The sequence below is a fragment of the Nerophis lumbriciformis genome, linkage group LG26, assembly GCF_033978685.3.
Source record: "Nerophis lumbriciformis linkage group LG26, RoL_Nlum_v2.1, whole genome shotgun sequence".
Taxonomy (NCBI): domain Eukaryota; kingdom Metazoa; phylum Chordata; class Actinopteri; order Syngnathiformes; family Syngnathidae; genus Nerophis; species Nerophis lumbriciformis.
The window spans coordinates 4,648,955-4,661,908 of NC_084573.2; the positions used below are offsets into that span (position 1 = coordinate 4,648,955).

Consider the following 12,954-nt stretch of genomic DNA (forward strand, 5'->3'; position numbering starts at 1 on the left):
GGAAGGAGCCTCGGTCCCGGACCCCGGCGAGGCGTCCCTTCTCCGCTCCGTAAAAGTGTCCATCTCTTTTCTTTTTTTTTCTTCTGTTGTGGCATATGCTGCAGGTGCCTGCTCGTTTTTCGTATGTGGGTAACAACATTTAACTATGTATATATATTTCCCAATTGGTTTAACTGCCACCCGCCTGAATCTATTTAAAATCTAATTTTTTTTTATTTCAACCGCCCGACCCGACCCGACCCGCGGATAAAATCTAGCTTTTTTAAATTTCATCCGCCTGATCCGCGGATAATCCGCGGACTCCGCGGTTGTGCCCACAAACCGCGCATCTCTAATATATATATACAATTCACTGAACGTCAAGTATTTCTTATATATATATATATATATATATATATATATATATATATTTCTTATATATATATATATTTCTTATATATATATATATATATATATAAGAAATACTTGACGTTCAGTGAATTGTAGCTATATATAAATATATATATATATATATATATATATATATATATATATATATATATATATATATACGTGTATATATATATGTATTGTATTATATATATATATATATATATATATATATATATACACGTGTATATATATATGTATTGTATTATATATATATATATATATATATATATATATATATATATATATATATATATATATATATATATATATAAAATAAATACTTGAATTTCAGTGTTCATTTATTTACACATATACACACACATAACACTCATCTACTCATTGTTGAGTTTAGGGTTGAATTGTCCATCCTTGTTCTATTCTCTGTCATTATTTTTCGAACCACGCTGAACACCCTCTCTGATGATGCATTCTGTGTGGCACGCACAAAAGTGCTTTCATCAAATGCACTAGATGGCAGTATTGTCCTGTTTAAGAGTGTCACAACATTGCTGTTTACGGCAGACGAACTGCTTTACGGTATGCAAAAACGTGACTGCTGTTGTTGTGTGTTGTTGCCGCGCTGGGAGGACGTTAATGAAACTGCCTAACAATAAACCCACATAAGAAACCAAGAACTCGCCCTCCATCATTCTATAGTTATAACGTGATTGAGCAGGTACGCTTTTTATGTAGTCGGTTAGCGGACTCAGGTCCATGAGGACCTGAGTCCGCCTGAATTTCGGGAGATTTTCGGGAGAAAATTTGTCCCGGGAGGTTTTCGAGAGAGGCGCTGAATTTCGGGAGTCTCCCGGAAAATCCGGGAGGGTTGGCAAGTATGCCCATTCCACTCATTCACACAAAAGTGTTGTTTCTTTCTGTTATTAATATTGTGGTTCCTACATTATATATCAATATATATCAATACAGTCTGCAAGGGATACAGTCCGTAAGCACACATGATTGTGCGTGCTGCTGGTCCACTAATAGTACTAACCTTTAACACTTCATTTTACTAATTTTCATTCATTACTAGTTTCTATGTAACTGTTTTTATATTGTTTTACTTTCTTTTTTATTCAAGAAAATGTTTTTAATTTATTTATCTTATTTTATTTTATTAATTTAAAAAAAAAAAGGACCTTTTCTTCACCATACCTGGTTGTCCAAATTAGGCATAATAATGTGTTAATTCCACGACTGTATATATCGGTTGATATCGGTATCGGTAATTAAGAGTTGGACAATATCGGATATCGGCAAATAAGCCATTATCGGACATCTCTAGTGGTGACATAAATGATGGTGTTTTGAGATGTAATCATTGAAGTCGGACATCACTGAGGGCCTAGGTGGGAAACTCACGGCCCGCCACTGCTGTGAGTAAAATCAAAGACAACAGGGTGACAAGAACTAAATCATCCAGACTAGAGATGAATTATGTTATTATGTTTACCTTACCTAAAAATAAATATATTTATTAATTTAAAAAAATAAAAATAAAAAGTAAATTTTTACTATATTTTGCTAAAAACATCAAAATTAATTGTATTTTTATTTGTATTTTTTCTGACTCCTTATTACATCCAGCCATAGAATTATACGTTAAAATAAACATATTTGAAATAATTAATTTTAAATTATCATAATAATTCATTTAAAATGACCATATTTAATTATTAAAATAATTGCTTGTTTATCAACAACTTTACCATTTTATTCATTACATTTTGAAGCTCTCAGAAGCCAAGTTATGTTATATTCCTTAAGATTTATTTATGCAAGTTTGAAGTATCAATTATCTAAACACAGTTTTGTTTGCATATTTTCAGGATGTATATATATATATATATATATATATATATATATATATATATATATATATATATATATATATATGTATGTGTGGGAAAAAATCACAAGACTATTTCATCTCTACAGGCCTGTTTCATGAGGGGGGGTACCCTCAATCATCAGGAGAAAATCTCCTGATGATTGAGGGTACCCCCCCTCATGAAACAGGCCTGTAGAGATGAAATACTCTTGTGATTTTTTTCCCACACATACATATATTGCGCTCTACTACGGTATCGAGCACTATTTTTTGGATAACCTTATTAAGACATATATATATTATATATATATATATATATATATTATATATATATATATATATATATATATATATATATATATATATATATATATATATATATATATATATATATATGTATATATATATATATATATATATATATATATATATATATATATATATATATATATATATATATATATATATATATATATATATATATATATATATATATATATATATATATGAAGACATCCAAATGTCTTTTTTGATAATATGGAGTAAATCCTTCTATAAATGCGCTAAAATGCTACAGGTGAGTCTTTGAACGCGTCAGTAAGGCTGCTGCGCCCTCTGGTGGTGTGGACGCGTAACCTCAGCACCACGGATTTACCAAAACAAAAACAAAAAAAGAGAAAAAAAAAAAATCCAATGTGAAAATGAAACATCCATCCATGCATTTTGCTACCGCTTGTCCTTTAACAGTTATACCATAAATAAATATCATAAGTTGTGTCATTGTTATGATGCAAGTATACGGACTAAGAACATAAGTGAAAAAATGATGAATAATTAAATACTTTATGTAAAAATGATACTAATTGTGATATAATGATGAAATGATGTATTTTTTGTGTGTAATTTAAGTCATTCTATTAAATCAACATTATAATAATATGTCACTATATAACATGTGTCACTATAAATAATACAAACAATCCACACAAAGGCAAACTTTGAAAATTATGTGAACATTTTTTATATTTTTATTTATTTTATCTCTTTAAATACATTCATTTTAATGCTGTCCCTGTACGATTTTTATTCAATGATATGACACAGCATGTGTCACAATTAATACCCCCAAAAATCTCTACAAAGACAGATGTGGAAAATTATGTGAATTTGTTTTAAGATAATTGTATAGAAATGTTTTTTTTTAATCTATCCATCCATTCATCCATCCATCTTCTTCCGCTTATCCGAGGTCGGGTCGCGGGAGCAGCAGCTTAAGCAGGGAAGCCCAGACTTCCCTCTCCCCAGCCACTTCGTCCAGCTCCTCCCGGGGGATCCCGAGGCGTTCCCAGGCCAGCCGGGAGAGATAGTCTTCCCAACGTGTCCTGGGTCTTCCCCGTGGCCTCCTACCGGTCGGACGTGCCCGAAACACCTTCCTAGGGAGGCGTTCGGGTGGCATTCTGACCAGATGCCCGAACCACCTCATCTGGCTCCTCTCCATGTGGAGGAGCAGCGGCTTTACTTTGAGCTCCCCCCGAATGACAGAGCTTCTCACCCTATCTCTAAGGGAGAGCCCCGCCACTCGGCGGAGGAAACTCATTTCGGCCGCTTGTACCCGTGATCTTGTCCTTTCGGTCATGACCCAAAGCTCATGACCATAGGTGAGGATGGGAACGTAGATCGACCGGTAAATCGAGAGCTTTGCCTTCCGGCTCAGCTCCTTCTTCACCACAACGGATCGATACAGCGTCCGCATTACTGAAGATGCCGCACCGATCCGCCTGTCGATCTCACGATCCACTCTTCCCCCACTCGTGAACAAGACTCCGAGGTACTTGAACTCCTCTACTTGGGGCAAGATCTCCTCCCCAACCCGGAGATGGCACTCCACCCTTTTCCGGGAGAGAACCATGGACTCGGACTTGGAGGTGCTGATTCCCATCCCAGTCGCTTCACACTCGGCTGCGAACCGATCCAGCGAGAGCTGAAGATCTTGGCCAGAAGAAGCCATCAGGACCACATCATCTGCAAATAGCAGAGACCTAATTCTGCAGCCACCAAACCAGATCCCCTCAACGCCCTGACTGCGCCTAGAAATTCTGTCCATAAAAGTTATGAACAGAATGGGTGACAAAGGGCAGCCTTGGCGGAGTCCAACCCTCACTGGAAACGTGTCCGACTTACTGCCGGCAATGCGGACCAAGCTCTGGCACTGATTATACAGGGAGCGAACTGCCACAATAAGACAGTCCTATACCCCATACTCTCTGAGCACTCCCCCACAGGACTTCCCGGGGTACACGGTCGAATGCCTTCTCCAAGTCCACAAAGCACATGTAGACTGGTTGGGCAAACTCCCATGCACCCTCAAGGACCCTGCCGAGAGTATAGAGCTGGTCCACAGTTCCACGACCAGGACGAAAACCACACTGTTCCTCCTGAATCCGAGGTTCGACTATCCGGCGTAGCCTCCTCTCCAGTACACCTGAATAGACCTTACCGGGAAGGCTGAGGAGTGTGATCCCACGATAGTTGGAACACACCCTCCGGTTCCCCTTCTTAAAGAGAGGAACCACCACCCCGGTCTGCCAATCCAGAGGTACCGCCCCCGATGTCCACGCGATGTTGCAGAGTCTTGTCAACCAAGACAGCCCCACAGCATCCAGAGCCTTAAGGAACTCCGGGCGGATCTCATCCACCCCCGGGGCCTTGCCACCGAGGAGCTTTTTAACTACCTCGGCAACCTCAGCCCCAGAAATAGGAGAGCCCACCACAGATTCCCCAGGCACTGCTTCCTCATAGGAAGACGTGCTGGTAGGATTGAGGAGGTCTTCGAAGTATTCTCTCCACCGATCCACAACATCCGCAGTCGAGGTCAGCAGAACACCATCCCCACCATACACGGTGTTGACACTGCACTGCTTCCCCTTCCTGAGGCGGCGGATGGTGGTCCAGAATTGCTTTGAAGCCTGCCGGAAGTCTTTTTCCATGGCCTCCCCGAACTCCTCCCATGTCCGAATTTTTGCCTCCGCGACCGCTGAAGCCGCACACCGCTTGGCCTGTCGGTACCTGTCTGCTGCCTCAGGAGTCCCATGAGCCAAAAGAACCCGATAGGACTCCTTCTTCAGCTTGACGGCATCCCTCACCGCCGGCGTCCACCAACGGGTTCTAGGATTACCGCCACGACAGGCACCAACTACCTTGCGGCCACAGCTCCAATCGGCCGCCTCGACAATAGAGGTACGGAACATGGTCCACTCGGACTCAATGTCCAGCACCTCCCTCGTGACATGTTCAAAGTTCTTCCGGAGGTGGGAATTGAAACTCTCTCTGACAGGAGACTCTGCTAGACGTTCCCAGCAAACCCTCACAATGCGTTTGGGCCTGCCAGGTCTGTCCGGCATCCTCCCCCACCATCGCAGCCAACTCACCACCAGGTGGTGATCGGTAGAAAGCTCCGCCCCTCTCTTCACCCGAGTGTCCAAAACATAGTCACAAGTAATACTCCATTATAATAATATGTATAAAAGAGGCTATAACAAAATAAACCGATAACGTACCAATTAGGGATGTCCAATAATGACTTTTTGCCGATATCTAATATTCCGATATTGTCCAACTCTTTAATTACCGATACCGATATCAATCGATACCGATATATACAGTCGTGAAATTAACACATTATTATGATATAATAATAAGGTCCTTTTTAAAAAAAATTATAAAATAAAATAAGATAAATAAATTAAAAACATTTTCTTGAATAAAAAAGAAAGTAAAACAATATAAAAACAGTTAAATAGAAACTAGTAATGAATGAAAATGAGTCAAATGAAGTGTTAAAGGTTAGTACTATTAGTGGACCAGCAGCACGCACAATCATGTGTGCTTACGGACTGTATCCCTTGCAGACTGTATTAATTGTTGCGTTTTGGACCAGTTGTTCCTCCCAGGGAATTCAAGTCACAAGTTCTTTCCGACACTTAAAGCTGAGTTGAAAAACCACCAGAGACAGAATAGGTATTTTGTTGTATATTCTCAAAGCTTTGCCAATATACATTTTGATTGAGACCAGTCTAACCCTAGAACATTCTATCGCGCCTCCCCAAAATGGTCTGTCTTCCCGGTCCCACCACCCTCTCTCTCGTCCCATCTCTGTAGCCAAAACAAAATGCTAGTCAAAACACATTCCAAAGAACTCAAGGGCAACACACACAGTTTACTTGCTGACAGAGCATCAAGAGAAGAAATGGAAGAAGTACAACTTAAATTCGGATATATGTAAATATCTGCCTCCGACATGATATATATTGATATATAATGTAGGAACCACAATATTAATAACAGAAAGAAACAACCCTTTTGTGTGAAATGGGGGAGGGAGGTTTTTTGGGTTGGTGCACTAATTGTAAGTGTATCTTGTGTTTTTTAGGTTGATATACCGTATTTTCCGCACCATAAGGCGCCCTGGGTTATAAGCCGCGCCTTCAATGAACGGCATATTTCAAAACTTTGTCCACCTATAAGCTGCCCCGTGTTATAAGCCGCATCTAACTGCGCTAAAAAAATGTCAAAAAAACAGTCAGATAGGTCAGTCAAACTTTAATAATATATTAAAAACCAGCGTGATGTGGGCGCGCATGGAGTCGTATATCAACATGGACGGAGCTGCGTGAAAAAAGCCACCCGGCCTCTTCGCGTAAACTTACCTTAACCACTCGCTCATCTTTTCTTCATCCATCCCTTCGAGTTAGCTTTTATGATGACGCCGGCTGGAAAGGTCTCTTTTGGCAAGGTCTTCCTTTTGAATATCACCATGGGTGGAAGTTTCTGGCCATTAGCATGGCAAGCTAGAACCACAGTGAAGGATGACTTCTCATTCCCCTGTGGTGCGAATATTCATCGTACGTGCTCCCGTTGTATCCACAGTGCGGTTCACAGGAATATCAAAAGTCAGTGGAACCTCGTCCATGTTGATAATGTTCTCTGGCCGGATCTTTTTTTCAGCTATCTTGTTTTTACAATATGCACGGAAAGTAGCCAGCTTTTCTTGAAAGTCTTTAGGCAGTTGCTGTGAAATAGTAGTCCGTGTGCGGATGGAGAGATTGCGTCTTTTCATGAACCGGAAACCTGTCGCTTAGTAGGAGCCATTTTGTGGTCTTTACAGATGTAAACACACAAAGGAAATGAAACGTAATATCCGCGCGCTTCTTCTTCTTCTACGCGGGCGGGTGGTTGCTTACAGTAGAAGAAGAAGCGCTTCCTGTTCTATGGGGGCGGGTGCTTACCTTGGCGGTTGCTTGCGTAGAAGAAGAAGCACTTCCTCTTCTACGGGGAAAAAAGATGGCGGCTGTTTACCGTAGTTGCGAGACCGAAACTTTATGAAAATGAATCTTAATATTAATCCATATATAAAGCGCACCGGGTTATAAGCCGCACTGTCAGCTTTTGAGTAAATTTGTGGTTTTTAGGTGCGGCTAATAGTGCGGAAAATACGGTAATAAAAAAAACAAAAAACAAAACAAAACAAAACAACGATACTGATAATAAAAAAAACGATACCAATAATTTTTGATATTACATTTTTAAGCATTTATCGGCCGATAATATCGGACATCTCTAGTACCAATATATCATTGTTGTAAATATAATAAGAAATATAATTTTCTGTAGTTTGGCTACGTCTAGGCGGGTTAAAAGCAATAAAACACCTTTGTAACTACCTTTTTATTTGACAATGAACATATATAGCACTTGACACAGAAATAATAAGGAGCAAATGTTTGCATGAAAGGTTAGTAGCAGGACAGGCAAAAAGGGGGAAGACAAACACTGTCATGCAAAAGAATAAATAACGTCGGTGACCTTGGTGGGAAAATCATTTTGTCTTCTGACTCAGTCCTCCTTGCCTTCACGCCAAACCAAGCGGGAATGATGACAGAAAGAAGTGAAGGTTACGTAGAAGAATCCTTTGCAAAGACCCGGATGCTCGGCCGCATGTCCTGCTTTGTCCCATGCAGACCGGAAGCATCACGGGTACCGGAGAGAGAGTCCTCCCTTTCCTGGGGTCAGGTGATGACCTGTGGCTCCCAGGCCTGGCTGGCCACCTGGGGGCGACACTGAGCAACCACCGGGGGCCCCGGGGAGCCCTGACTGTCCAGGCAGAAGCCGCTGACCGCGTGCTGCAGGGCCGAGCCTTTCGGCTTCCATTTCTGCACACAAAACAGGAACTTCTTCAGATGGACAATGTGAACGTGACGGCAGGTAAGACGCGAGTGTGACTCCCAGGAGGAGTCAGAGAAATTAAATGATTCTTATTATGTTATTTTATTTGTGTTTATTACACACCTCAGGAAAAAAACACTCATGTATATTAGTGCATCGATAAGTCTTTTATTATTATTATTATTATTATATCATTTTATTTGTGTTCATTACACACCTCAGGAAAAAAAACACTCATGTATATTAGTGCATCGATAAGTCTTTTATTATTATTATTATTATTATTATATCATTTTATTTGTTTGACACCTCAGGAAAAAAACACTCATGTATATTAGTGCATCGATAAGTCTTTTATTATTATTATTATTATTATTATTATTATTATATCATTTTATTTGTTTGACACCTCAGGAAAAAAACACTCATGTATATTAGTGCATCGATAAGTCTTTTATTATTATTATTATTATTATTATTATTATTATTATTATATCATTTTATTTGTTTGACACCTCAGGAAAAAAACACTCATGTATATTAGTGCATCGATAAGTCTTTTATTATTATTATTATTATTATTATTATATCATTTTATTTGTGTTTATTACACACCTCAGGAAAAAAAACCCTCATGTATATTAGTGCATCGCTAAGTCTTTTATTATTATTATTATTATTATTATTATTATTATTATTATTATTATATCATTTTATTTGTTTGACACCTCAGGAAAAAAACACTCATGTATATTAGTGCATCGATAAGTCTTTTATTATTATTATTATTATTATTATTATATCATTTTATTTGTGTTTATTACACACCTCAGGAAAAAACACTCATGTATATTAGTGCATCGCTAAGTCTTTTATTATTATTATTATTATTATTATTATTATTAGATCATTTTATTTTGTGTTTATTACACACTTCAGGAAAAAAACACTCATGTATATTAGTGCATCGATAAGTCTTTTATTATTATTATTATTATTATTATTATATCATTTTATTTGTGTTTATTACACACCTCAGGAAAAAACACTCATGTATATTAGTGCATCGCTAAGTCTTTTATTATTATTATTATTATTATTATTATTATTATTATATCATTTTATTTTGTGTTTATTACACACTTCAGGAAAAAAACACTCATGTATATTAGTGCATGGCTAAGTCTTTTATTATTATTATTATATCATTTTAATAATAACACTTAAAAACACATGTATATTAGTGCATCGCTAAGTCTGTTATTATTATTATTATTATATAATTTTATTTGTGTTTATTACACACCTCAGGAAAAAAAACACTCATGTATATTAGTGCATCGATAAGTCTTTTATTATTATTATTATTATTATATCATTTTATTTGTGTTTGACACCTCAGGAAAAAAACACTCATGTATATTAGTGCATCGATAAGTCTTTTATTATTATTATTATTATTATTATTATTATTATTATTATATCATTTTATTTGTGTTTATTACACACCTCAGGAAAAAAACACTCATGTATATTAGTGCATCGCTAAGTCTTTTATTATTATTATTATTATTATTATTATTATTATTATTATTATTATTATATCATTTTATTTTGTGTTTATTACACACTTCAGGAAAAAAACACTCATGTATATTAGTGCATGGCTAAGTCTTTTATTATTATTATTATATCATTTTAATAATAACACTTAAAAACACATGTATATTAGTGCATCGCTAAGTCTGTTATTATTATTATTATTATATAATTTTATTTGTGTTTATTACACACTTCAGGAAAAAACACTCATGTATATTAGTGCATCGATAAGTCTTTTATTATTATTATTATTATTATATCATTTTATTTGTGTTTGACACCTCAGGAAAAAAAACACTCATGTATATTAGTGCATCGATAAGTCTTTTATTATTATTATTATTATTATTATTATTATATCATTTTATTTGTGTTTATTACACACCTCAGGAAAAAAACACTCATGTATATTAGTGCATCGCTAAGTCTTTTATTATTATTATTATTATTATTATTATTATTATTATATCATTTTATTTTGTGTTTATTACACACTTCAGGAAAAAAACACTCATGTATATTAGTGCATGGCTAAGTCTTTTATTATTATTATTATATCATTTTAATAATAACACTTAAAAACACATGTATATTAGTGCATCGCTAAGTCTGTTATTATTATTATTATCATTATTATTATATAATTTTATTTGTGTTTATTACACACCTCAGGAAAAAAAACACTTGTCTATATTAGTGCATCGCTGAGTCTTTTATTATTATTATTATTATTATTATTATATAATTTTATTTGTGCTTATTACACACCTCAGGAAATAAAGGTGCATTGCTAAGTCTTTTATTATTATTATTATTCTTACATCATTTTATTTGTGTTTATTACACACCTCAGGAAAAAAAAGTGCATCGCTACGTCTTTTATTAATATCATTATTATTATATAATTTTATTTGTGTTTATTACACACCTCAGGAAAAAAAACCTCATGTATATTAGTGCATCGCTAAGTCTTATTATTATTATTATTATTATTATTATTATATAATTTGTTTGTATTTATTACACACCTCAGGAAAAAAACACTCATGCACAGTATATTAGTGCATCGCTAAGTCTTTTATTATCATTATTTTAGTATTTTATTTGTGTTTATTACACACCTCAGGAAAAAAAACACTCATGTATATTAGTGCATGGCTAAGTCTTTTATTATTATTATTATATCATTTTGATAATAACACTTAAAAACACATGTATATTAGTGCATCACTAAGTCTTTTATTATTAATATTATATCATTTGATTTGTGTTTTTTTCACACCTCAAGAAAAAAACACTTGTATATTAGTGCATCGCTGAGTCTTTTATTATTATTATTATTATTATATAATTTTATTTGTGCTTATTACACACCTCAGGAAAAAAAGGTGCATTGCTAAGTCTTTTATTATTATTATTATTATTCTTTCATCATTTTATTTGTGTTTATTACACACCTCAGGGAAAAAAAGTGCATCGCTACGTCTTTTATTAATATCATTATTATATAATTTTATTTGTGTTTATTACACACCTCGGGAAAAAAAACCTCATGTATATTAGTGCATCGCAAAGTCTTTTATTATTATTATTATTATTATTATTATTATTATTATTATATAATTTTGTTTGTATTTATTACACACCTCAGGAAAAAAAACACTCATGCACAGTATATTAGTGCATCGCTAAGTCTTTTATTATTATTTTAGTATTTTATTTGTGTTTATTACACACCTCAGGAAAAAAAACACTCGTGTATATTAGTGCATGGCGAAGTCTTTTATTATTATTATTATTATATCATTTTAATAATAACACTTAAAAACACATGTATATTAGTGCATCACTAAGTCTTTTATTATTAATATTATATCATTTGATTTGTGTTTTTTCACACCTCAGGAAAAAAACACTCATGTATATTAGTGCATTGCTAAGTCTTTTATTATTATTATCATTATTATTATATAATTTTATTTGTGTTTATTACACACCTCAAGAAAAAAACACTCATGTATATTAGTGCATCGCTAAGTCTTTTATTATTGTTATTACTATATATAATTTTATTTGTGTTTATTACACACCTCAGGAAAAAAACACTAATGTATATTAATTAGTGCATTACTAAGTATTTTAGTACTATTATTATTATAATTATTATTAATATTATTATTATTATATCATTTTATTTGTGTTTATTAAACGCCTCAGGGAAAAAACACTCATGTATATTAGTGCATGGCTAAGTCTTTTGTTATTATTATTATTATTATTATTATTATTATATCATTTTATTTGTGTTTATTACACACCTCAGGAAAAAACACACTCATGTTATTAGTGCATCGCTAAGGCTTTGATTATTATTATTATCATATAATTTTATTTGTGTTTATTACACACCTCAGGAAAAAAAACACTCATGTACATTCGTGCATCGTTAAGTCTTTTATTATTGTTATTATTATATCATTTTTGTGTGTGTTTATTACACAACCTGGGAAAAAACACTCATGTATATTAGTGTATCGCTAAGTCTTTTATTATGCTTATTATTATTATTATATCATTTTATTTGTGTTTATTACACACCTCAGGAAAAAAACACTCATTTACATTAGTGCATTGCTAAGTATTTTATTATTATTATTATTATATAATTTTATTTGTTTTATTACACACCTCAGGAAAAAAACACTCATGTATATTAGTGCATCGCTAAGTCTTTTATTATTATTATCATTATTATTATTATTATTATTATGATATCCTTTTATTTGTGTTTATTACAAAACTCAGGAAAAAATATACATGGGTCAAGTGGTTAAAAAATAGCTAAATTATTCCTAAATAAATGTCTA

The 12,954-nt window shown here is 34.3% G+C and overlaps 1 protein-coding gene across 1 annotated transcript in view; it reads right to left on the reverse strand.

The window, feature by feature from the left end:
- Positions 1 to 7,972: 7,972 nt before the first annotated feature.
- Positions 7,973 to 12,954, reverse strand: part of galnt16 (UDP-N-acetyl-alpha-D-galactosamine:polypeptide N-acetylgalactosaminyltransferase 16) — a 72,808-nt gene continuing 67,826 nt past the window's right edge. The window contains exon 15 of the mRNA XM_061987635.2: positions 7,973 to 8,472. Coding sequence (XP_061843619.2) covers positions 8,329 to 8,472 — 144 coding nt within the window. The 3' untranslated portion in view covers positions 7,973 to 8,328. The remainder of the gene's footprint in view (positions 8,473 to 12,954) is intronic.